The sequence below is a fragment of the Vipera ursinii genome (genome assembly GCF_947247035.1).
Source record: "Vipera ursinii genome assembly, chromosome: 1".
Taxonomy (NCBI): domain Eukaryota; kingdom Metazoa; phylum Chordata; class Lepidosauria; order Squamata; family Viperidae; genus Vipera; species Vipera ursinii.
The window spans coordinates 120,599,319-120,626,978 of NC_139512.1; the positions used below are offsets into that span (position 1 = coordinate 120,599,319).

Here is a 27,660-nt window from a genome sequence, read left to right on the forward strand (position 1 = left end):
GAAGATGGGAGGAAGCTGTTTCTCTCGGTTGAAACATACTACAGCATACCGTTTTAGTCACTGGGCAGGCACTGTAATGGGCAGGGGAAGTAAGGTCCTGCTCCCTCTAGCTCTAAGAAACTGGCTTGGCCCTGGCACAGAATGCCATTCTTTTCCTAATTGAACAGATGTATTCTGAGAAGACATAAGTTGGCAAAACCAAGCTGAAAACATCCTGCCTCCACTAGATTGGCCTACAAGAGGAAGCAGGCATGTCCTCCATGAATTAGGAGCAGCCCAGAGTCCAAGCACCTATTTTAGCCTTTTCCAGGTATAACTGGCCCACCAATACTAATACCCCGAATCTGGTGATCTCCCTGCCTCCCCCCCTCACCCATATCCTAAGAAAACCTACTATTAGAAAATAACTTCTAGATCAGGGAATGCATTTGGAACACATTGCACAGGAAACAAGCAGGTAGGTCACAGCTTGGTTCTGCCAGATCTCAAAGCAATCCCCACAACCTGGTCTCCTTTGGATGTGCTAGAGACTGTAGCATCCATCATTTCCAAACTCATTGTGTAGCCATTAGAATTATATCTCATGTTTTCATTCCAGGCCTCAAGGCAGCCCAGCTAGTGCTTCCTCTCTTTATAACTCTCTGTCAGATAGATTGGGCTGAGAGGCAGCACCCTAAATCACCTGGGGAGTTTCTGTGGCTGAGAGTAGATTGGAATCTGCTTCCTGGTTCCAGGCCAAGACCTTAACCATTACATTATGCTGGCTTGTTTTAATGCCTTATAGCAAAGCTATGCATCTCTTAAGAAAAAAGAGGGAAATGGTACTGAAGAGATTTTTAATGAGACTGGAGTAGATGTGCCTTGGAAAAAAACACACACAATATCCCTCAGTGATGTTGGACATATAATCCCAGGAGAACAGTAAGAATTGGAAGCTTCCTGGACATTCCCAGAAGAGTATCCTTAAAGTGAAAATTCAAAACATAGGGAAAAGTCAGGATCTGAAAAAGGGTAAGTCTTGTAGAATCAGCACACAAAACAATATTCCAAATTTGTCTCTGCTGTAACAGCCCTAGCCAAGGGAGTTGCCACTTAATCTCATGAACCAAAGTTAATACAGGTAGTCCTCAACTTATGACCACAATTGAGCCCAAAACTTCAGTTGCTAAGAGAGACATTGGTTAAGTGAATTTTGCCCCATTTTACAACCTTTCTTACCACGGTTGTTAAGTGAATCACTGTGGTAGTTAAGTAAACCATGAAATCATTAAGTGAATCTGTCTTCTCAATTGACATTGCTTGTCAGAAGGTTGCAAAAGGTGGTCACATCACCCCAGGATACTGCAATTGCCAAGCATCTGAATTTTCATCACCTGACCATGAGGATGATGCAACAGTCATAAGTGTGAAAAATGGTCATAAGTCACTTTTTTCAGTGCCATTGTAACTTCAAATGGTCACTAAATGAATGGTTGTACTTTTCTAGATGAGATGGAAAAGGGTGTGGGCATACAAGACACAGTTATTCAGACAACGGATTCTATTTCTGTTAAATTGGCTCACCTCTGGACCCCTACAAGCCAATGTTTGCACTTTTACCTGTGTAGTTGCAGAAGCAAGCCTTCATGGAATGCTTGTGGCCAGACTCTGTGATAAGGAGATGGAGGAGAAGAATGTTGTCTTTAGCTTATTTAAAGCCCTTTAAAATCCCATTCTTTGAGTTTTGTTCTAAATATAAGGTGATGACACATTCTTGTTGAAATAACAACTTCATTTCATCCTGCAAGTCTGTAAATGATAACCCTAAACGATCTGAAGTCTTGGAATCTCTCAACACAGGTTGTTACATGTAGTTGGGAACATTGCATAAACTCTCTTCACCTCTCAGTGTACCACATGGCTACCTGGAAGGCTCTCATTTACACTCCATCTACACCTTTTAGTCTAGTTAGTATGCTCTGTGAACCTACAACCACCATGGTTAGCCTTTGGTGCAAGATATTATGCACATCTGGATAGATGGTTAAATTGATCATGTGAACACAGTCCACACAACCAATCTCTTATGTAACTGCTTGACTGGGTTGCATAGCCTGTACCCAAAGAAGTTGTGACTTTTTGTGCTTTCAACTCAGTCTTGACTCCTGGTGACAATTCTCTGTAGTTTTCTTGGCAATATTTCAGAAGTGGTTTACCATCAACTGCTTTCTAGGGCTAAGAGAGAGTGATTGGCCCAAGGTGACCCAGTTAGCTTTCTGCCTAAAGTGGAATTAGAACTCACAGTCTCCCAGTTTCTAACCTGGAACCTTAACCACTACACCAAACTGATGCTCTTGTGCCAGGAGCACAACTTGTCTCTAAGGGATAGGAATTAAATTCTAAAGCCAGCTAGACAGAAAATTGAACTAGATGGAGCTCAATCCTTCTGCATGAGGTCTTCTGACTGCTGTGTTCTTGTGCTTCTGACAGGTGGTGATGGAGAACATGAAGCGAAAATGCAAGTGTCATGGGACTTCAGGAAGTTGCCAGCTGAAGACATGTTGGCAGGTGACTCCTGATTTCCGGCTGGTGGGTTCAGTGCTCAAGGAACGCTTCCATGTGGCAACAATGATCCGGCCCCACAACAGGAATACTGGACAGATGGATGTGGGCCAAGCCCGCCACCGGCGTCGTGGTGGCATCAGTGACCTGATCTACTTTGAAAAATCACCTGACTTCTGTGAGAGGGAACCAAAGTTGGACTCTATGGGCACACAGGGGCGTTTGTGCAACAAGACCAGCCCAGGCATGGACAATTGTGAAAGCTTGTGCTGTGGACGAGGACATAATATTCTGCGGCAAACGCGCAGTGAGCGATGCAATTGCAAATTCCACTGGTGCTGTTTTGTAGCTTGTGAGGAATGTCGACTCACAGAGTGGGTCAGTGTCTGCAAATGATATCTGTGTCTCTGTAAGTCCTGCAGAATGTTCCATTGTTTGCCTTTGCAGCACTCAGGATGGAGCCCTGCATTAACATAAAGCAGGGTTTGAGGGACTTGATACATGCTAACGTTTCACATCTCCCGTCACTTCCTTTCTGGCCGGTTACATGAGCTCTTGATTCCAGGAGATCCTATCTTGGTGTTTCCAAAACACCAAGAGCTGTATATTAGTAAACTTGCTGGAGACCCAGAGCTTGTCTCTGGCTGTTTCTAAGCATTGACACCTTCAGCCACACTTGTCAAGTCTATGAGCTGTAGTTCCTCATAAAATAGCTGTCATTCCCACTATATTGCCATTCAAATTAATGCCCTTCAAATCCAACACTGAGAAAATTCAGGGGGTAGGGAATACAATCAAATTCCTGTTAACCTAGGCCAAATTTGTTCCAATCTGGTTAAAGTGCCATGAGCATCTTTGTTGTTTGGGGGAGAACAATGAAATAAAATGCAACGTTGGTTTTAAAGAAATGTTTCAAAAATGAGATTGACGAGTTGGGGGTATAGAGCTATCTCTGGAACAAGAGCCACAGGCACTGAGTGCAAATACTGTGGTTGGTAACTTATTTTATTATTGTGTGAATAAACATGAATCCAGGACACTAATGTGCATGTGTATGTCTGCAGTAAAATTATGTGGCGATGTGTGAGGAGTTTCCTTCAGATGATATGTCATCATTTCTCCTTTGTGCACCTTTGGGATGTTGTCATTGCAGAATCGACTGGACAGAAAGATTCTGTCTTGGAAGAAAGCTATGACTGTAATATTTCGTTTTTAAGCTTCTGGGTTGAACTCCATTGGAAGAACCACAAATGTTTTATGCGAATTGAAATGAGCCTTTCCCAGCTGGGATGTTACATTTATGATTTCCACATGCAGAGACTTGTAAGCCGATTGGCGTGCGGAGTTAGTCACAATGTTTGTAAGAGGAGTAGACATGTTAATCTGCTGCAGGAAAAAAAGTACTGTAAGATTTTAAAATGCCACTAATGTTGTGGATAACAGGCCACAATGCCGGATTCATGAAGTGCTATCCTAACTTACAGGCACACATGGAGAGGATTGTCACCTATAAAGTCCATGCAAACTAAAAAACAAACAATGGCAATCACATGGCTCAAAGTATCTCCTTTTTCTCTATGTATTTTCTATAGTAATGCCCCTGGCACTGTGCCTATATATGCAGGATTGTGCAGTTTGGGACCAAATGCGTTTGATAACTGGTCTGGACCTTGAAAACATATGCTAGAATCCTTCATTTTTAAGGTGCCACAGAACTCATTGTTTTTGCTAACATGATTATCCTGTTGGAAGCCTCTTCTTTTTGTTGCACATTCCAAAGATTATTATATTACTGCAAACCGGGAAGTTTTAATGTATTTGTTGCATTGAGGCTATCAGGATATCTCTAATTCTGCCCAGGAATTTATTGCACTCCAGAAGGAGGATAGGGACTAGGATGGCACTGAGAGGAATCTCCTTTTAAGATAAGTATGAGGTGAGAAATGGGGACAACAAAATGGCCACTTATGTTGGAAGAGACCTCCCTTCCACGGATAAGTAAAACAGTAGCACAGGTTTGCAATAATGCCAGTCATTCTTAAGCGTTTAAAAGAGAGTGTTTGTCTCTACTGCTGAGCAATAAAATATTGGACTCTCAAGTGTTTGAAAGAGAGCGCTCCTCTCTACTGCTTTAAAAGTGTTTTCATAGAACGGGTGAGTGGGATATGGGGCTGATATATGAATGGTGAACATGGGGTGAGAAATAAGTAACTGTTCTAACCAGTCCCAGCTGCCTGCTCTGCCCTTCCTGGGCTTAGATGGTGATGAATCACCTGATTGGTATTGTGCACTGTCTGATAAATCCCCACCCTGCCTATAATGTCAGCCCAGAGGCTATGCAGCAGGAATACGAGACAGGAAGGAGAGGGAAGAGTGGGCAGGCTACGTCGGCCTAGCCCTAGCCAATGGCGAGCTTTCTGCAGCTGCATTTCAAGACTTCAAAGCACTTCAAGGTTGGCAGTGGGTTTGCAGGCAGTCAAGTAACTGGGGGGGGGAGGCCAGTTCACCTCCTCAAATGCCTTTCCTGATTCTACTTTGTGGCCTCTGTAAAGGCAAGCCCTTCCATTTCAGCTTTGGTGCCTCTGGAAGAATAAGAAGATATAATAACATGGCTAGAGACCAAGCAAAAGTCCTGTTGAAGGTCTTTCTTACTTCACACATAGGCGTCAAAAAATAGCACCACCTGTGATAGGCTGTAATTCTGCTGAAGGCTTTAGCTATTTCTACATTTACATGCTGGAGATAAGTTGCAGCAGTAGGATTTTGACTTGTCAGGCAAACATTAGGTCAGGAAAGGTGAATCTTGAAAATGGAGGTTGCCTTCTGCACTTGATGCATTGTGTAGAAGAAACTTGTATGTATGTACATATGTAATGGAACACACAACCTCCAAGCATGGTGATCTTTTATTTTCAATGCGTCTAGCCAATATAGTTTTGACTGCAACCTGCCCCCAATAATTTGTCAATAATATGCTGGGCAGCTGTCATTTGAGTAGTATCTGACTTGAGTCTCATTTTTTAAATGAGCCATAAAGAAGGCTGTCCGGGTAGAGGGGAAAATGCTTTCAGTCCCTTTTTAGACATGTCAAAGTCAATAGGCAACATGTTCAAGGTGTGACAATGGGGAAGGTGGACCTTGCAAAAATTTGTGACTTTTGGAATTATATTGCAATTAAAGCTTGATTGGAAGAGATTCTGCCTTATTTTCTTCCATTTACATTACTCTATTTTTATTTATTACACTTATTCTGTGATGTGAGAACCAGGAGCAACATTTAGCATTTTGATTTGTTAAGAAAAATATTAAGTTTAATCCATGTCCCCCTTGTATACTCCTTTTATTTTTTAATATGTAAGATGGGGCAGGGAATACCTTTACAAAGTTATCACTCCAAAGCTTTACATATTTTTTTCATGTCATGCTATCAAATTGCAATTTGCATGTACATAAATCAGTTTGCCTAATATTAGTAGTGGAAAAATTAAGCAGATGAGCAGAGCAAATGCCTAAATAGGTGAGACTTCAAACAATGGGATAAATTTTCAAATATAGAAAGAAGGTAACTTCTTCAGACTAGACATAGTCCTCACTCAGCATCTGTTTCTGACAGCGACAATTCAAAGTCACGGTGGGGATGAAAAAATGACTTTGTGATCAATCATCCCATTTCTGTCCTTCGCTGGTCTGTAAAGCAAAGGAAAGCTGAAGTAAGATCATAAGCACAGTCACTTTTACACTTAATGACCACTTCGCTTAACAACCAAGTTGCTGATCCTAATTGTTCCTACCAGTATTGTGCAACTCACGGTGGGGGGGGGGGAAAGCATCCTTTCATTCTGGTATCGGGCTTTTTTAAAAAATGATGTTGGTATTCAATTCAAAGAAACATTAAGCATTCACAAAGGCCAGGGAGCCTTCTGCAGTTTGTGAGATAATATGCCCCAAAGGGAGTCACTGTGATGAAATCTTCTCTCCATGAGTCTAATCCTCCCAGGTTCTTACATCTCCAGCCCACCCTGTGCTTGTTTGATACTCAGAGCCATCATTCTTCCCTAGCTCAACACACTCCAGTCTCTTGATAAACACGGGAGGGAAATGTCAGGCTATTAAGAGAAATAACAGTTGGAAGAAGATAGGAGGAAACTACCTTCTGCCAACAGTTCTCTCTCCTAATAGCTCGACATCCCTTTACTTTCAAGAGTCTGAACCCTTGGCTGTTCCTACTGCACTTTATCCAAAGAGCTTAGCCTCCTGGTTATTCAACACAGCCACCTTCTCCATTTTTTGCAACCAAGCAGTATCAGGAAGCCACCCCCCCAAGATGATTTTCAGAGGTGAGGCCCCCACCCTTGAAGAAAATGGGGTGACCGCCCACCTTTCCAAATGCCCATCTCCAGTTACTCAGTGTTCGGCTCTAATCTCAGCAGGTCCACACATCTGCTTGCCCCATCCTGAATAGCCAGGATTCTTTCATCTTACTTCTCAATACCACCTTCGTTCCATCTGCATTCTCCATACTCAGCCACTCCTTCATAAGAAGGGGAGGGGGAAAAGCAACAGGCATGGAGGTGGGGGGGCAGAGAGCAGCAAATTATCCACACACATCAATCACGCCTCTGCCTTTTGAACTCTGCATCCATTTGCAAGCTCAAAGCAAAGGGGGATTGACTGAGTGTGTGTGATCTCAGTCTGCCAAAGATGATAACGTAAGTTGCCAAAACAGCCCTATTCCAAGCTGTATCTTTAAAATCCCACTGTGCTGGCCTTTTGCAATAACTATCCACCACTAACACACCTGCTTGATATATGTATGAGAAGTGGGAGCAGCAGAAGCTACCTCAAAGTCCAACATGCTTGTCCCTGTAAGGACCCACATCTATCTTGGAGGTTTCCCTCTGCAGAGGTGCAATAAAAGCTCCTGTCCCATTTGTTTTAGAAAAACCTAAGAGTGATGCAGAGTCCAATTGCAGGTAGTCCTCGACTTATAACAGTTTAGTTAGTAACCGCTCAAAGTTACAAGGGCATTGGAAAAAGTGACTTATGACTGTTTTTCAGTTACAATCTTTGCAGCATCCCCATGATCTTGTGATCAAAATTCAGATACTTGGCAACTGGTTCATACTTATGACTGCTGCTGTGTCCCAGGTTCACGTGATCATCTTTTGCAATCTTCTAACAAGCAAAGCTAGTGGGGAAGCCAGATTCACTTAACAACCAGGTTACTAGCTTATCTTACTGCAGTGATTCACTTAACAACTGTGGCAAGAAAGATCGTAAAATAGAGCAAAACTCCCTTAACAGATGTCTCACTTAACAGCAGAAATTGTGGTTGTAAGCTGAGGACTGTCTGTACCTTTTTGTTTTCCTCTTGCCTGGTTCCCTAATGAATTCAATTCTTGCACCTGATTTGATACATTCTGTTCTCCAAGCTCTGTATATCCCATCCAATTTAATTATTGAATTAACCAAGTCCAACACCAAGAGTAATTTCTTCCCAGAAATGTTGATAGCAAATCATTTTTTTTTTCAGAAGCAAAATCAGCTTTTTTCAAATCATTCTATCACTCTATATAGTACACAAACTTTGGGCAGCATTCTGGAGAAAACGAGTATTTGAATCCACCCTTGTTCCAGAGTTCCTGATTTCAAAATTCTTTTCAGTTTCTTAAGAGCTGCTGGGGCAAATCGCAGCATCTAGTTCACCGGATTTATTTATTTATTTATTTATTTATTTATTTATTTATTTATTTATTTATTTATTTATTTATATTTTATTTTATTTTTATACCGCCCTTCTCCCGAAGGACTCAGGGCGGTGTACAGGGCAATACAATAAAATACAATATATAAAAATTAAAAAAAAATTAAATACAATAGCCCAATTTAATAAATTACAAAATGTTAAAATGCCCCTAAACCCATCAGACCAGGCCGGCTTGTTCAAATAAATATGTTTTTAGGTCACGTCGGAAGGAGCGAAGGTCGGGAACCGTCCGGAGCTCCACCGGTAAACGGTTCCACAGGTCTGGCGTGCCCACAGAGAATGCTCTCCCCCTGGGGGCCGCCAGTCGACACTCTTTCACCGACGGCACCCTAAGGAGGCCCTCTCTGTGGGAGCGCACTGGATGAAGGGAAGTTGATGCCGGCAGCAGATGTTCCCGTAAGTAACCCGGACCCATGCCATTTAGGGCTTTATAGGTCATAACCAGCACCTTGAATCTTACCCGGAGGACAACCGGAAGCCAATGCAGCTCACGGAGTAGAGGTGTTACATGGGAGTATCGGGAAACTCCCACCACCACTCGCGCGGCTGCATTCTGCACCAGCTGGAGCCTTCCTGATCTCAGGAAAGCTAAACAAGTTTAATACTGGGATGGGAGACCACCAGGATATCTCAAGGTTGTAGGTTAGATGGCTACCCTATTGGAAAACCATATTGGAAGAAGCCACTGCCATATTTGTGCAAAGAAATCTACATAGGTGTACCTCCGTAGTCGTTAGGAACTCAGCTTGACTTGAGGGAGACTTCATTTCTCTCTAAAGTCCCCATAAGGATCAGCAAATCATTTGTTTGGAATCCTCCCATTAGGGGAAATACTGTTTTTCCAAGAGTGAAGGGATAACCAGTGGCAAGAGGTGTGTGCTTGGGCATATATTCCTTGCTTGTAAGTTATTTTTTTAGGAAAAAAAACAATCAAAAGTTCTGGTGCAGACACAGGAAGTCTTTGAATGTTCGGAGCGTGTGTAGAAACAACACTGATTACAAGCATATATCAGTGCTAAAATGATGAATGCTACCCCTCCCCTCCTCTAGTATTGTTTCCACTACTGGATGCCATATTTTAAGAAAGATTCAGAAAGAATAGAACAAAGAAGAGTAATAGAGATGCGCAGGGGATAAACATTCTTACAAGGCGAGAGAGACAAGGGAGCAAATTTAGCCTGGAGCAAAGGCTGAAGGGGGTGTATATGAGAACTCATCAGGTTTTTGAAAAGAAGGCAATGAGGACCTTTCCCTCTCTTTTCACAATGCAGGACATGCAATTGTGGGCTTAAGTTACAGGCAGGCAGGCAGATTCTGGTTAGCTATTTGAGGCGTGTGTCTGTGTGTGTGTGGGGGGGGGAATCCAGTAAAAGAAGAAACTGTATGAGTGGGGAGCTCCTGGGCTAGATATGTTTAAGCCCAGCAGGGACACCCACTAGGAAGTGCATCATATTGGATTCCTGCATTGAATGGTTGCCTCTAAAGTCCCACCAAGCTTTTGTTGGTTTGAGCACAAACCCTCCACAGTTGCCAATTGCCATAACTTCTTAGGGGCCTTGTTCAGAGCCCTGTATTATGCCCAGTGGTGGGATTCAAATATGTGAACAACCGGTTCTCTGTGTGGATGCTACTTCCAGAAGTCCATTCTGGGCCTGGGCAACAAGAAATTAGCTACCGGTTCTGCTGAAGTGGTGCAAACCAGCTGAATCCCACCACTGATTATGTCCTTTCTTCCCCCAGAATTAGTCTAAGGCAGAGGCAGGCAACTTTGGCTCTTTTATGACTTGTGGATTTCAACTCCCAGAATTCCTGAGTCAGCATGTGTTATGTATGCAGGCACCTGCATAGCAACAGCCACCAGGGGGCGTTGGCCTGGACGGTTTCGGTGGAAAACCCAGTTTCGGCGGGAAACCTAGGGCCGACCCCATTGGCTGTCCGCTTACCTGGCTAGGTATTTAAGGAGGCCAGGTAGCCCTCATTCCCCAGTTCACTACCCCCCTTCAATAAAGAGCTGAACTCACACACCGGCTGGCGTCTCTTCCTTGCCTCGGACCCACTACACAATAGCATGGCTGGTTCAGGAATTCTGGGTATTGAAGTCTACAAGTCATAAAAGAGCCAAGGTTGCCTACCCCTGGTCTAAGGCATGGGTATCACACTTGATCGCGTCATGTGACGTATCGTGACATATCGCAAAATTTTTTGCCTTGAGGAGCCGGGGGCGTGGCCTGCGCGTGACACAGGCCGCCAGTTTGACACCCCTGATCTAAGGGAAAGATCCCTAGCAAGTCTTAGCTCAGCCTTTGAATCGTTGAGTTGGTTCACCCTGAAAGAGAGATCAACTCCCAGGCATCTAATAAGACCTCTGAGTTACATTTGTAGTTACGTACATTAGTAGTAGCATATTCTTATCTTGCCATATCCACCCCACAGTGGAAGGGGCTCTTTCGCTTTCTTTCCTGGAGTGGAGTTCTTCTAGAAATCTATCTTTTCTAAGGGAAAATTCTTCAATTACATTTAGTTGGTAATTTCCTCATTTACCTAATCCAATTCTGCTTGACTGCAATTACACTACAAGTGGTCCACAATTTACAACTGTTTGTTTAACATTGGTTCAATGTTACTTCACCCTTGGAAAAAGGGCTTTACAACCTGCCCTCTTATGACTGTTACACCACCCCCACAGTCATGTGATCACAATTTGGGGTGGATTGCCTTTGCAGTATTGCAAGTATTCTGTGGTCATACGATCACTATTTGCAATCTTTCTTGCGGGGGAAGCTGGATTTGCCTGATGACCGCTTGATTGGTTTAATGATCATGGTGATTCACTTTACAACCATAGTAAAATGGTTGTAAAATCCACTCTGGTCACATGATGACTTAACTTGTGACCACATCGACTTACAACTGAAATTCCAGTCCAAACTGTAGTGGCAAATTGAAGATTACCTGTATTTCTCTTGTTGCTCCAAGAGAGGGAAGGCTGTGCAAACGATTTGAAAGCTGCAAAAGTAATACCATCACTTTGAAAATGTGATCCCAGCAGAAGAATTGTCTGCATGCACATACCTGTGCAATCAGCCTTCTAAATGGCCAGATAAGCTTCCAGGAAAAGGTGGCTGCTTTGGTATATTTAGTTAGCATCCTTTGAAAAGCACCCCTTTATTTTAGTTTCTTCCTCTCTATCAGGGATGCCTTCTACAATCAAATTTTGTTATAACTTTGCATTTCCCCACAGATGTATTAGCCTTATTCTACATATTTTTGCATTTTGAACATCCACATGTGCTCTGTCCCACTGTAGGCATGATTTACAGGCCCCAGAATCACTGGAGGAGTGGGGCGGGGATAGGAGTTAGGAGGAATTACAGAGATATATCTGCTATATTTCTGGACTTGTTTTTGTTGGAAAATTACTATGGCTAATTTTCAGTTTAGTTAGCACTCAGCACACTTCCAGTCAATCCCTATATCCAAATCAGAACAAACAAATACACCACCTACTACAGCTAGCGAAACTATAGTTTGACATTTGTTAAACAGACATCAAAATGTTTAACTGGCAAAAGGAAAAATGAAGAAGAGAGAAAGCTATGAGCAACAGGGAAGATATACCTTATCTATATATCAATAGGGGGGAAACTTTCCAGAACCACTAGAAACTGTGTAAATAGCATGGACTTTAACCTTTGCATAAATTTAACAGAAGAAGAACAGAAATGGAGCATAGGACACCAGGTGATTCCTCCTCCCTTTTGTATTATGAAAGAAACATTTTCATAATTGAGGATGATGCATCCAACAGTTCTAGACAGAACAAATTGCAACTGGGTCAAATATTTCTTTCCCTTTTTTTCCATTTTGCAAAAATATTTTAATTTTGTCTTGTGGCATTCTAAAGAGGAGGGATTAAAAAAAGAACTAGGAAGGTTGCAGCTTAATAGTTTGAAGTAAAATAACCTCAGTGCATCCCATCCTGGCTTTGATAGAATGAATTTAGTTTTGGAGAGAGTCTGAGTAATTCTACATCCCAGCTCAATCTTTTCCCATTTGATCCTGTTTACTAATAAGCCAAAGTCTGAACAAACATCCGCCTAATGCAGGGGTGTCAAACTCAATTTCATTGAGGGCCGCATCAGCATTGCGGTTGCCCTCAAGGGGCCGGGTAGGTATGGCCAGGGTGGGCGTGGCCTACTGGGTGGGCGTGGCTAGAGTGCGTATGGCCTACTGGGTGGGCCTGGCCAGCTCTACATCATTCGCATCAAGGGTGCCTGTGGGGGCCTGGGCAGGAGTGGGACAGATCTAAGGGTCTCTGGCAGGAGGAGGGTCTCTGGGCCAGGGCCAAGGCAGTGGGGGCCATTCCCTCACTGTTTCCAGGATGGCTTCGCGGGCCACATGAAACCACTTCATGGGCCGGATCTGGCCACCGGGCCTTGTGTTTGACATGTCTGGCCTAATGGGAACAAATGGGCAGGCACCAAAGAGGACCTGAATTAATCAGTACTGCAATCCAAATTCAGTTCTGGCTCTCCCGAGTGGCAGAATTAGAGGGCAATCGATTGGATCTGGAGTATGCCAACTCTGATTATGCAAAATGGGCAGAAACTAAGGAAGACAAAAGGTCCCTCAATTAACAGGATATTAGAATAGAATAGAATAGAATAGAATAGAATAGAATAGAATAGAATAGAATAGAATAGAATAGAATAGAATAGAATAGAATAGAATAGAATAGAATAGAATAGAATAGAATAGAATAGAATAGAATAGAATAGATCTTGCAGGTCATCTAGTCCAGCCCCCTGCTCAGGCAGGAAACCCTATACCATTTCAGACAAATGGCTGTCCAGTCTCTTCTTAAAGACTTCCAGTGTTGGATTATTCACAGCTTCTGAAGGCAGATTGTCCCACTGATTAATTGTTCTAACTGTCAGGAAGTTTCTCCTTAGTTCTAGGTTGCTTCTCTCTTTGGTTAGTTTCCATCCATTGCTTCTTGTCTTGCCTTCAGGTGTTTTGGGGAATAGCTTGACTCCCTCTTCTTTGTGGCAACCCCTGAGATATTGAAACACTGCTGTCATGTCACCCCTAATCCTTTTGCCATGCAGGACTTTATAGGTGATAACCAGCACCTTGAATTGTATCTAGAAGTCTATTGGTAACCACTTCAACTCATCCCAAAGGTGCTTTTCCAAAAGGCAATTGGACTTTCTTATTTTTTTCCTTGAAAAATGTTTCGCTTCTCATCCAAGAAGATTCTTCAGTTCTAACTGAATTGCAGGGAATGCAAGGGTTTATATTCTTTGCAGTCATCTGGTTGTTAGCACTCTGAGGGTTGTTTATCCATTACTGTTTATCAGGGATTTATCTGCACCTTCAGAGTCACCTGGATCAGATGGGTGTGGAACTTTCTTGGGATTGCTGAAAGGACTGCATTGTAAACAGAGAGCTGCATGAATTAGAAACCCTGTTCATAAATTAAGTGCAGCTGCTGCATTGGTAGCATCCCAGGTGTGGATCTCCTACCTAGGCCAATACACATAGCTCTGATGCCCAAAAGTTCCAGGAACTTTAGATGGATTCCATTCATTTATGCCCGCCTGCTGCTGGAGGCTTGCACATTGCAGACTAGACACTGAAGTGACTTCAAAATCCATGATTAAAGGCACGTGATCATGTTTAATTTTATAACTGGTAAGACCAAATCAATCAGAGAGCTCTTTTAACCATCTTTGTAGTTTTGAAGTAAAGTTAAATTAAAAATGTGTCCGCACATCTCGAAACAGAAACACAGACACTCTCCAAGTGTTTCCCCATTTTCCTGAACTCTAAAATCTCTCATCTTTTTCAAAAATGCCAGCACAGGTCAGCAAATATTGTACTGTTTTTTTGGATTTTCCCTTGCTGGAGACTGTGGCATCTTCTGGAGAGGGGTGGTGAATGATTGTATGGAGAGTATGTGTGTTTTTGTGACTGTAAGGCTTTTGGTATTCATTTTGGTATTCACTGCTAAGCTTGTAAGCCGCCCTGAGTCTTCGGAGAAGGGCGGGATATAAATGGAATTAAAATAAATAAAATAAATAAATTTTCTGCTTAGAACATCCATTAGGTATTCCCCCAGAGGCACTGTCAAGGTTGTTGTGTAGCAGGTTTTTTGGTGCAGGAATGAAGACGAGGTAAATGAGTACAGGAAAACTCATGGTTTATTTCTTGCAGAACTTGAACTGGGGAAATGGCTGCAACTAGCCACAATATATAGTCTAGCCCCTAGGCGGCAGCCAATAGGTTGAAGCAACCATTGCCACCTAGGGATAGCCAATAGCAGCACTGGAGACTTGTAGTCTGGGTTGCTGGAGAGCCGTTAGCTGCTCCAGCAACACACGTATTACTAATGAACCCAGTACATAACACCCCTCCCCTCTTAGATTAGACAATATTAACACAAGTTAGTCTTAATGCAATTATCAAGATTCATTATCAAAACAACTTAAATAATAGTAATAGAAAAAAAACCCATATAGGTTACAATGTTATTAAACAATGTCTGAATGAATAGGGTTCATTGACAGCACACTAGACAGTTACATCATAGAACCTGAATGAATATGCCTTCATTGACAGTATGCCAGACAGTTAACATCATAACGCTAGTTTCTGTAGTACAGTGGCAAGCTGCAATGCAATAATATTATAGCTCTTTATTTTACAACGTAATCAGCAAGATATGAAGGAGGCTTGTGTGCCCTAGTGGAACGTCTCGGAATTCCAATCACTTTGTGGTCTACCAGCTTACCCAGTGGGCTGGGTAGACCTTTGTCCCTTGGTGCTCCTGAGTCAAGGGGATTAGATGCTCTCTGGCTGGCCTCTCCAGGTTGGCCCACCCTAGAGCAGACTGATCAGCAGAGTAGGCACAGCGGTTGCTGGAGTCCGGTTGGCTTGCTCCTTCAGGGCATTCATGTTGCATTCCTGGACTCCCCACTTCTCCATCTGGTTCCTCATCGGTTATGAAGGAAAAGTTCTGAGAGCCCATGTGAGGACTGGCTTGGCCGCATGTTTGAGGACCTTGGGAGGGACTTATGATGTAGTCCTCACTTAGTTGATCAATGTGGCATCTGACAACTCGCCCTCCCTTCAACCCCACTTCATAAGACAGGGGCCCGGATGCTTTGGTAATTTGACCAGGAACCCACAGATTCCCATGACCATAGTTCCTGGCCCAAACCCAACCACCCATTTGCAGCCCCCTAGGGGGTTTTGGTCAAGAGGCTTCTGCTGCCACTCTATCTGGATGCAACCTGTCCAGTTTAGTGATCAAATGCCTCCCCCAACGTAGTTCTGCAGGACTTTTGCCTGTAGCAGTGCAGGGCGTAGAATGCTGGCAGAGTAGAAAATCTGCCAATCTGTGATGCCAGTCACCTGTTACAATGCGCTTGAGTGATTCCTTTGTTGTCCTCACCATGCGTTCAGCTTGACTATTAGAAGATGGATGAAAAGGCACAGACGTTGCATGTCTGATGAGATTAGCTCTAAGGAAGGCCTGAAATTCAGCAGCAGTGAATTGGGCCCCATTGTCTGAAACTAAGATATCTGGCAACCCATGTGTGGCAAAGAGTTTTCTCAGCACCTGGATGGTCCTAAAAGTAGTTATGTTAGGAACTGGAATTACTTCCAGCCATTTGGAGTGGCTATCCACTACTATAAGGAAGAGCTGTCTCTGAAAGGGCCCAGTGTAGTCTATGTGAATCCTAGACCAAGGAGTGTGCGTTTCCTCCTACCTGTGAACTGGAGCCTGTGGCATTTCAGGCCTAGATTGCTGGCATGTATAACAACTATGGACTTGTGCCTCAATGTCCTTATCAAGGCCAGGCCACCAAAGGTGTTCTGTACCAGCCTGCTACCGGCCCTGCGGAAAAGGCAGGGACAACCCCTTTTACAAGAAGGCAAGAGGCTGGGATTACGCCTGCCAAATTTATAGCTACAAAAACAAACAAGACACGAACCAAGAAACAGGAGCTTTAAGAAACAGGAACTATCCAAGCGGTTGCCTTCAGCAAACCAGCCCTCCCACACATTCCCCTTATATAGAGTTCAGGGCGTGGCTTCTCTCTGCCTCCTTCCGAGGAGCCCCATTGCCTTCCTCTGTTTACTCCTAATTGACTGCCTCCTGCGTCGGGCGTCCTTGAACAGGGCCAGCTGTGGGTCATCTTCATCCACGCTGTCAGGCTCACACAGCTGGGTCTCTGTGGTGACCAAGTGGGAGGGGCCTGGCTGAGGGCTCTCATCAGCAAGATCTTCAACCCCATCAGCAAGGTCTTCAACACCCCCTCCTCCTCCTCTGAGTCGTCCGACCCAACTGCCGAACCCACAGGCTGACCCTGAATCACAACAAAAGGTAGCTTCTAGCTAAAGCTTTCATTCTGACAATGCCTGGATGGCCTTCATGTAATGACTGTAAAAACCTGTCTCTTAGGGAAGTGGGAATTATGACTCTGTTTCCCCATAAAATGCACCCCTTGTGAGCAGATAACTCATGCCTTCTGACAAAATAGTTCTGAAATTCAGAACCTGGGCTTTTATCCAACCAGCCCATGTATACCCATGATAATACTCTACTAAGTGTTCTATCTGTGGCAGTTTCAGCAGCAATGTCCCCCACATGGAGGGGGAATTCAGGTAGGTCCTGTATAGACAGAATTCTAGCAGCTGGAGCCGGATCTGGTTCCATTAGTGACAGTGGTAGTCTGCTGAGGCCATCAGCATGGCCCATTTCTTTGCCCGGTTTGCGAATCAATTTAAAATTGTATGCAGATAGAAAAATAGACCATCTCAGCATTCTTGGTGAAAGTATGTGGGGGGTTTGTTTGTCTGTTGTGAAAAGTCCGAACAGTGGCTTGTGGTCTGTAAAGACCGTGAAGTCCCTGCCATATAAATAGTCATGGAATTTTTTTATTCCAGCAACAATGGCTAGGGCTTCTTTGTCAATCTGAGCATAGTTGCACTCAGCAGAGGACAATGTCCTTGAGTAAAATGCTATAGGAACCTGTGTTCCATTCCTTTCTATGTGACTTAAAACTGCCCGCACCCCATAGGGAGATGCATTACATGCAAGACATACTGGTTTAGACTCTTTGTAGTGAGTTACAGTGGACTTTTCTGACAAAAGTGCTTTTAAGTCCTCGAAACTTTTTTCATGTAAATTAGTCCATTTCCATGGAACTTTCTTATCTAGAAGCCTGTGGAGGGGCTCTGCTAGTGTGGCCTTATGAGGTAGAAAGGTGTGATAGAAGTTTAGAAGGCCCAAGAATGCTTGTAGCTCTCCTTTGTATCTGGGACTAGGAGCCATTTTAATAGCCTTCACTTTAGAATCAGCAGGGTGAATGCCGTTAGCATCAATTCAGACACCCAGGAACTCTGTTGAAGGACCCCCAATACTACACTTGCTCTTTTTTAATTTGAGGCCTGCTTCACGAAGCCTCTGTAAAACAGCCCTGAGCCTACTGTCTAGCACTTCTGGGGATTCCCCGGCAACAAGAACATCATCAAAATAAGGGCAGATGCCCTGAATGCCCTTAAGTGTGCGTTCCATTATTCCCTGGAAAATGCCAGATGCAACACTGACTCCAAACTGTAAGCGTTTACCTTTGAAAGCCCCCCTGTGAGTCACGATTGTCTGAGCCGCAGCTGTGGCCTCATCAACCAGCAATTGCTGATAGGCCTGTGCTAAATCAAGTTTAGCAAAAATAGTACCCCCTTGCAAGGAGGCTAAAATGTGGTTGACCACTAGAACTGGGTAAGCGTGTTGCTTGAGGGCTTTATTTAGAGTGCATTTATAATCAGCACAAATGCGAATTTCCCCTTTGGCTTTAAGTGGAGTGACTATAGGAGTTTCCCACTCCCCCCCATCAACAGGCTGTAAAACGCTCTGTTCTACAAGCTTATCAATTTCTGAATCAATTTTATGTTTTAAGGCAAAGGGGACCCTACGAGGCTTAACCCTAATTGGAACTACATTGGGGTCTAGCTTGAATGAGATAGGTGGATCTCTGTATGTTCCTAGGGCTGAATCAAAAACATCTGCATAGTCCTCGCATACTGACGCGAGGTCTACAGTTTGTGTCCGGTTGATACCAATAATCTGAATACCTAAGGCATCAAACCAATCGAGTCCAATGAGACTCATTCTCTGGCCCCCTACTACTATGACATCCAGGTGCCCATAAAACCCCTTAAATTTTACCATCAAAGTGGCTTCTCCCTTAACTTTAACTTGAGCATTTTGAAAGTCAGTTAGGATTATGTCTGAGGGCCTTAGTTTGGCCCAATTGTTACTGCGCCTACACACGAAGTTAAAAGTGTCTTGAGAAATAATGGAGACTGCAGAGCCAGAGTCCAATTCCATCTTACATGGAACTCCTTGTAGCTCTACTAAGAATCTGAATTTAGGTTTGAGGGGGCCTTGGGCCCCAGTGCAGCACACACTTCTATGGCTTCTGAAAACCCCCACACTAACTGGACCCTGGGCCCCAGTACCTCTCCTAGTTGGTTTTTCCAACTGGTGTTTGGGTGGCCGGTCTCTCTGGCAGGCTCTGCAAACCACTGTGATGTGGCCTGTCCTTCCGCAAGCTCTGCACGTGGCTGATCGGGATCTGCAATCGGCGTGAAAATGGTTGCCACTGCACCCTTTACATCTAGGTAAGAGAACTGCCTTGTAAGTGTTCTCTTGCTGCTGGCTGTTGCAGTGTTGTGTGTTGTGTTGCTTTTGGAGTCTGTTGATTTCAGGCTCTTCTTCCTCGGAAGATTCTTCAGTGCGTTTGGCATCCTCGTTGTGGACCGTTTCTTCATGCTTTGTCATTTTGGCGGGCTGTACTGTTTGAACTGTGCTCCTGGCGGCTTCATTGGCCATTACTTCGTCTTGTGCTTCTGAAAACGTTAAGTTCAGCCTGGCAAAGAGTCTCTGTTGAAGCGTTCAGTTCCGTAGGCCGCAGACAAGCCGGTCTCATAGTCTCTCTTCTAAGTTTGAGAATTTGCATAGGCGAGTGGCCTGCCTCAGGCCCGAGATGAATTCTGAAGCTGATTCACTGGGTTGCTGCACTCTGTGGTCGAACTTGAACCTCCAAGCCATTTCAGACATCTTGGGCTGGAAATGTTCGGTTAGCTTCTTTCTGAGGTCTGCGTAGGAGACCAATTCTATCAGCATTGGAGCAAAGAGGTTCTCGGCCAAATCAAAGGTTGCTGGGCCACACAGGCAGAATAGCGTTGTGGCCTTCAATCCTTCTTCCGCAATCTGATTTGCCCGGAGGTAGTTTTCTACCTGGGACACATAGGATGGCCATTCCTCTGGGTGCTTCACGTCGAATTCTCGAAGTCTCCTGACCTTCGGCATTCTTTCTTTGCTGGTTCCTGCATTTTCTTCTGAAACCTGCTTCCCAGGCTCAGGGAATGAGTCCACTGAGCACAAGGTTGCTAGCATAGCTTGCTAGCCGACCTTGAGAGGTGGGGGGAATGCCTTTTCCCTCCGGCGTGCACTGCCTTCCCCTCATAGACTTCAGCTCTTTTTCAGGGAAGCAGGATCCCATCCTTGTCACCAGTGTTGTGTAGCAGGTTCTTTGGTGCAGGAATGAAGACAAGGTAAATGAGTACAGGAAAACTCATGGTTTATTTCTTGCAGAACCTGAACTGGGGAAATGGCTGCAACTAGCCGCAATATATAGTCTAGCCCCTAGGCGGCAGCCAATAGGTTTGAAGCAGCCATTGCCGTCTAGGGATAGCCAATAGCAGCACTGGAGACTTGTAGTCTGGGTTGCTGGAGAGCCGTTAGCTGCTCCAGCAACCCACGTGGTATTACTAATGAGCCCAGTACATAACGAAGGTTTTGGGAACACCCAGCCACAGCCACACACTGGTTTGCTCAGCAAACAACCTAAGCAAAAGTAGGAGAGTGTTACAAGGAAGGGCAATGTCCACCTCACATCTTTGATGATGGCAAGGAACAGAACTAGCATCAAAGAAGGAAGGGACCTCTTCCCTAATAACCAGACAATCCAAAATATAGGAATCCTTCTTTCTTCTTCTCAGAGAACATCTGGTAAAGTATATGTCAGCCATGGAAATAGTGTCATGTCGTTGTAGAACAGCCTTTGCCAACACGTTATGTCCTGGGTATAGGACACAGTTCCTCAGAAATTATAACGATAATGTTAGAAGAATTATAATGCCACATACCTGGGAAACATCTAGAAGGGCATTCTAGAGCCTCACCAAAACGTGATTTTCCAAAGTTGTATCAGATTTGTTTCCCCAAAACCTCTATCTAAGCCAGGCAGTTATCTCTGTTGTCCTTCGTTTGTCTCCACTGTCCAAACCTTTATTTCTAACACCAATTACTATTTGGAAAATTCTAATCTGTAAATGGAAAATGAGCAAGGGAATCAAGTCAACAAAATGACTAGGTTCTGAGGAACTGAGGAACACACAAATGTGTATGTGCAATGTCAGTGTGTGTGCGTGTGTGTGTGTGTGTGTGGTGTGTAGGGGATAAAGTGGTAAACAGGTGTGAAGGTAGTCCAAGCCTGTGTTTCCCTCTGGAATCCCTCTTTGGTGTTTTTAAAGGACTTCAGCAAAGGGAGCTGAGCAGATGTACTTCGTATAATTTGAAGCTATCAGATAATGACACCATAGTAAGGTCCCTAATTTAGCTGTCCACATTGCAGCATACTTAGCAAAATGATTGATCTCTGTAACAAAGGAGGTTCTAAGTGGCAAGAGATCTGCTGTGGAAAATGGAGGTTTAGGGAAGGAAAACAAACACTTGTAAGTGACAGGAACATTCAAAGAAGAATTCCTGTGCATCAGATTTCATGTCTTTGCAAGGTACAAATTTTAACCCTGAGCTTTAATCACATTAACCTGTTTTGTACGTAAAATCTGACAAATGCTGATACAGAAAGATTGCAGCACACTTTTCCCTTCTACATAATTTAGGGCTTTTGTACATTTGTAAATCGTGATTACAATAGTAGTTGTTTAATATAAATTGTCCAAATCCAGTTTTCAGAACTGTTAAAAATATATTAGATAAAGAGGTATTTTTTCCGTTGGTGTTTTTATTATCATTTTCTTGAGACTTGCTCTTATAGCACATTAGAACATTGCCCATGTAGTGGGTGTACTTCAGAAGTTTCATTTTTATAACCTCATTTCTTTTCCTGTGAAAATGAGAATTTTACTTGCAGTATCACTTACAGTGAGGATGAGGCAACCTGACATCCCTCTAATATTTTGGACTTTATCTGGTAGTTAATACTCAGCTTATGACCACAATTGCACTCATTGCTAAGCAAGGCAGCTGTTAAGTGAGTTGGGCCCCATTTTACAACCTTTTATTGCCATAATCATTAAGTGAATCACTGCAGTTATTAAGTGAATCATGCAGCCATTAAGCAAATCTGGCTTCCCCCATGATTTTGCTTGTTGGAAGCCTTGGAAGGTTACAAATGTTAATCCCATGACCCCCAGGATAGATGCCTATTGCCAAACGCCCAAATTTTGATCCCATGACCATGGGGTCCTAAGGGTGAAAACTGGTCACAAGTCACTTTTTCAGTGCCACCGTAAATTTGACTGGGCACTGAATGAATGGTTTTAAGTTGAGGACTACCTGTATAGATTCTGACGATGACATTTTTTTTTTACCCTAAAGGATATCAGATGGTTCCCTCTTGGTTTGGAAATCAAAGAAAATAATTTAAGGAGAAAATAAATGCAGGTGAATATGTTGTACATTTTTGCTTAAATGAGGTTTTAGAAAAAGACTGTTTTCATAAGTTTTTGATTAAAGAAATTTGATATAAATTAACCTTGCCTGATGTCTACTTCAGTATCTCTACCTATCTATTCACACTGGGCCTTCTTACTGCTAACTTGAAAACCAATGTAGGACTGATGGCTGTATTCTTGGAGAATATTGGTCTGTCTGGGGTTCTGTCTTAGGAATTCTCAGGCAGGAAAGAAAGAATCGAGATCAGGGATGTCCAACCTTGGCAACTTTACAACCTGTGGACTTCAACTCCCAGAATTCCCCAGTAGCCATGCTCTGGATGTTGAAGCCCACAGATCTTAAAGTTGCTAAGACTGGACACCCCTGATCTAGAGGTTGCTATAAGGCCCCCATGTACACCCACGTACACCCACACCCCTCAGGTCTAGATCTGGTGCCAGCCACCTGCTTTGCAATTGGCTTGAAATCCAAACTTTCTAGAGCTTTGTGTAAGCCTAACAGAGCCGCAGATGCACTGTTTGGTACCAATTGCCATGGAAATGAGGTTTGGGGAAGGGCAGGGTGTCCAAAGCTGTTGCCTGAGCCTGCTCTTGCTGATCAGCACGAAGGAGATCAATGGGCCAGGTGGGGCCTGTCCTATAATCCAGGCTCTCATGTGGGTACCTGCAGCTGCTTGCAGTCTGCTCAAGCCCCCTCTTCCCAGTTCTTGGGTCCTGGGGCTTTCCAGCTGCTGTTTAATTACAACCCAAAGGATGGACTGTATTATGTAAAAGTAACGTTCAGGGTTTGTGGATTGAGGGGTTTTACCCTGGCTGGATTGCATAACACCTTATTCCATTCAGTAGAGTCTTCTTCCAGGGCTGGTGACTTTATAAACACAGCCATGTTTTCCTTGGCAACAGTAGGCAGGTGATTGCTCTTTATTCATGGAGAAACTGTATCTGTGTAGTGGCTGGAAATCAACAACCAACTTCCTAGCACATGATCAATCGATCAGTCAGTTTCCTTTGACTTCTTCCTGAGTTTTATTGATTTCCCAGTCTAGTCTACGCCCTTGAGATTTCCTAGTGGTTTCCTTACCCTAGTATTAACTAATACTGATATTCTGAGAGCAACCAAAGTCAGCTGTTGGTTGTATTGAAAGTGGATGACCTTCCTATCTATCTATACCAGGGGTGTCAAACTCAATTTCATTGAGGGCCGCATCAGCATTGTGGTTGCCCTCAGGGGGCCGGGTGGGTGTGGCCAGGGTGGGCATGGCCTACTGTGTGGGCATGGCTAAAGTGTGTATGGCCTACTGGGTGGGCGTGGCCCACTCTACATCGTTGGCATCCAGGGTGCCTATGGGGGCCTGGGCAGGAGTGGGACAGATCTGGTGGTCTCTGGCAGGAGGAGGGTCTCTGGGCCAGGGCCAAAGCAGTGGGGGCCGTTCCCTCACTGTTTCCAGGATGGCTTCGCGGGCTGCATGAAACCACTTCGCGGGCCGGATCTGGCCCCCGGGCCTTGTGTTTGACATGTCTGATCTATACTGAATAATTAGGATATTAGTCGTTCACTTTCAATTACATCCCATGCAGAACTCCTGGCCCAGTCCTGACTGCAGGACCTTCTGTTAGCTGCTGCTTATAAATTCCACAGGAACAAGAACAGCAATGTGGAGTAACGTTTAGCTCAAAGATACAGTCTTTGCTTGGTCAGTATGTTCTGGCAAGTATTCCCAAGTTATAAAGAGGGATCATGAAGCCTTTTTAAATACTTACCTTAGAGGATATGTTGTGTAGTTCAGCATTCCTTAGCAGGCAACTGAATGCAGGAAGAGATCCCAGAATTATTGCCAAATTAAATTAAATTAAATTAAATTCTGGTAGAAGCAAAACGTGATCCTTTCAGCTACAGATTACAGGTAGGAGTTGTGTGCATAGGGAAGCTTGGAAATTGCAGACCTTTTTTATATTTGATATAATATATTTTATACTGTATTAGACAGACTAAATAAACTCTCCCATAAAATTCTGCTAGAAAACATAGCAAAAATGCCAGTTATTGCACTATCATTAGATAGATACAAAGCTGGTTGAACAGGTATACCCTACAAGTGTATGTTAATGGGTAGAAGGACATATTGAGGAGAGTACTGAATACTGTGCTATTTAGCACATTTATAAATGGCTTGGAAAAGGCATTATAAAATGCGATTACATAAATCAGACTCTGCTTTTGTCATGAAGCAAGGAAACGTGACTAAAAGCCGCCACTGTATTGGGCCCAGGGTGGGTTGAAGATGATGCTGTGCATTCTTGCCCTCAGTGAATGATTATTGGGGCATTTTCATATTGGTCAAGCACACACATGCCAATGAATCCTAGGAGGCTTGTTTCAGCAATTTTCCCACTTTCTACAGTGCATAAATCTTGATCTAAGGCCCTTATTCATAAAGTTTGCCATGCTGTGGCCAAACACATTGTTACTTTTATTTGTAAAGTACAGTAACAGTGTAACCGAGTTGGAAGGGACCTTAGAAGTCTTCTAGTCCAACCCCCTCACAAACAAGAGACTCTATGGCATTCTGGACAAATGGCGATCCAATTGCTTCTTAAAAACCTCCAAAGCACCCACCACAATTTCTGGAGGCAAGTCTTTCCACTGATTAATTGTTCTGATTGTCAGGAAATTTCCTCCTAGTTGTAAGTTGGTTCTCTCTTTGATAAGCTTCCATCTGTTACTTCTTGTCCTCCCTTCAGGGGTTTTGGAGAATAGCTGGAGCCCTTCTTATGTGTGACAGCCCCTTAGACATTGTATCATGTCATCCCTAGTTCTTCTTTTCATTCAACCAGACATACCGAGTTCCTGCAACTGTTTATCACATGTTTTATCCTTTAGTCCAGGGGTGTCAAACTGCTGGCCCATGGGCTGGATGCGTCACACAGAAGCCGCATCACCCCAGCTCCAGTAAGGGGGGAAACGTCGCAATATGTCGCGACACGGCACGTGACACGGGTGTTGTGATTCAGGGTCAGCCTGTGGGTCCAGCAGCCGGGTCGGATGACTCGGATGACTCAGACGAGGGGGAGGAGGAGGGTGTTGAAGACGAACTTGCTGATGATGGCTTGGAGGCTTCGCAGAGCCCCCAGCCAGGCCCCTCTTACTTGGTGGAGACTCAGCTGCGCGAGCCCGACAGTGCGGATGATGATGACCCACAGCTGGCCCTGTTCAAGGACGCCCGACGCAGGAGGCAATCAAGCAGGAGCAAGCAGAGAAAGGCTGTGGGACTCCTCGGAAGGAGGCACAGGGAGGCCACGCCCTGAACTCTAATAAAGGGAGTGTTTGGGGAAGGGCTGGTTGCTGAAAGCAACCGCTCCGTTTGAGGATCAAAGTTCCGGTATCTTGTTTCATGTTCTGTTGTTTGTTTGTGTATTAAACTTGGCAGACGTTTTCCAGCCTCAGACGCTTTCCAGCCTCTGCCGTTTGTACAGGGGTTGCCTTTCTGCAAGGCCGGTAGCAGGCTGGTACAGAACAGTTTGCTTTCAGCCTCCCACCCCTTACTACTATGATGGAGCAGCTACGTGCCGAGAATGCTCAGCTCACCCAGCAACTCACTTTGCTGGCAGCTCAGGTGGCTCAACTGCAAGCACAGGTTCATGCTGCACCCCCACCCAGGAGAAAATGCCAGGTAGCAATGCCGGATAAATTTACAGGTACTCCAGAACTGTTTCCTGCTTTCCTGGGACAATGCCAGCTCTTTATCAGCGTGAGAGCAGCTGATTTCCCCACTGACCGGGATAAGGTGGGGTTTGTGTTAAGCCTTCTTTCGGGTGATGCAGCTCGTTGGGGCACGCCTCTGCTGGCTCAACCTAGCCCATTGTTGGACAACTTTGTGGGGTTTTGTGACCATATGCGTCAGATGTACGAGGACCCTATCAAGACGCAGACTGCCACTCGACGCCTGAAAGCTCTGAGGCAGGGTCAACGCCCCCTACAGGGCTATATCAGCGATTTCCGGCTGCTTAGCCAGGATTCCGCCTGGAATGAGGCTGCGCTTGTGGATGCCTTCCAGGATGGATTGTCGGAGGAGATGTTGGATGAGCTGGCCCGTGTGGATATTCCCTCAGACCTGAATGGGCTGATCCATCTCTGCCTGCGGATCGATGCTCGGTTGCAGCAGCGAAAGAGTCGCCGTGCCACCCCACAGACCCCTGCCGCCCCTGTTGTGCGTGAGGCCCCAGTTCAAAGGGAGGAGCCAATGGAGCTGGGTGCCGCCAGGTCTCGTCTATCGGTGACTGAAATGAACAGACGACGATCGGGGGGGTTGTGTTTTTACTGTGGGGACCCTGGACATTTGGCTGCTTTTTGCCCAAAGAAGCGTCAGCGGGCATCAGTGACCAAGCCTGCCCCGAGACAGTCCCCTACTTTGCTGTCGGGAAACGCCCCGAGCCCGATCTAGACGGTGTGATAGATCGGGCGTCCCACAACAACACCGAGCGACGCCTTTCCGATGGTGTCTGTGAACCTCCACGGCATCTGATATTGGAGGCACATCTGATCCTTCCTGGCAAGCCAGAGGGGATTCCAGTCCATGCCTTAATTGACTCTGGGGCCACCACAAACTTTATGGACTCAGCCTTTGTGGCCAAATGGGCTGTTCCCCAGTGCCCGGTGGATCCGCCCATGTTAGTAGAGACTATCGATGGTCGAGTGCTCCTGTCTGGGCCTATTACGGCCGCCACGCAACCAGTATGTATGGCCATCAGTTCCCATGTGGAGGCCATCCAGTTCTATATCACTTCAGATCTGCACTTCCCCGTGGTCTTGGGACTGGCGTGGCTCCGGGCGCATGACCCACAGATCTATTGGTCACAGAACTTGGTCACCTTCCCAAGCTTGCAGTGCGTGGACCACTCCCGCCATATCTGTGCCGGCCAGGTGGAGGGTTCCCCAGGGGTTTCCTTGCCTCCCGAACTGTCCGACTTTGCTGATGTGTTCAGCGAGTCAGAGGCGGATCAATTACCCTCGCACAGGCCCTATTACTGCTCCATTGATCTAGTCCCTGATGCGCCTCTCCCAGTGGGGCGTTTGTACTCCATGTCGGAGCCCGAGTTGGCTGCATTGCGGGACTTTCTGGAGAAGAATTTGGCTCGCGGTTTCATCCGGCCCTCGTCCTCGCCAGTGTCTGCACCCGTGCTCTTCGTCAAAAAGAAGTCGGGCGAATTACGGCTTTGCTGCGACTACCGGAAACTCAACGCCATCACGGTGCGCAACCGTTACCCGCTGCCCCTCATCCCCGAGCTCTTGGACCGACTCCGGGAGGCTAAGATCTTCACGAAACTGGACCTGCGTGGAGCTTACAACCTCGTCAGGGTTCGGCCGGGTGATGAGTGGAAGATGGCGTTTGGTACTCGCTATGGACATTTTGAGTACACGGTGATGCCGTTTGGCCTGACCAACGCCCCCGCTGTGTTTCAGCATTTCATGAACGACATCTTCCGGGATTTGTTGGACCAGTTTGTCGTGATCTACCTGGACGACATCCTGATCTACTCCCCGTCGCGTGAAGTGCATCATCAGCATCTCCGTCAGG

The 27,660-nt window shown here is 45.0% G+C and overlaps 1 protein-coding gene across 1 annotated transcript in view; it reads left to right on the forward strand.

Moving 5' to 3' along the window:
* WNT10A (Wnt family member 10A) overlaps nucleotides 1-2,937 on the forward strand; it is a gene marked incomplete at both ends in the record, with an annotated part of 61,962 nt that extends 59,025 nt beyond the window's left edge. The window contains one exon of the mRNA XM_083369133.1: nucleotides 2,470-2,937. Within this exon, the coding sequence (XP_083225259.1) occupies nucleotides 2,470-2,937 (468 nt within the window). The remainder of the gene's footprint in view (nucleotides 1-2,469) is intronic.
* Between the last annotated feature and the right edge of the window lie 24,723 nt (nucleotides 2,938-27,660).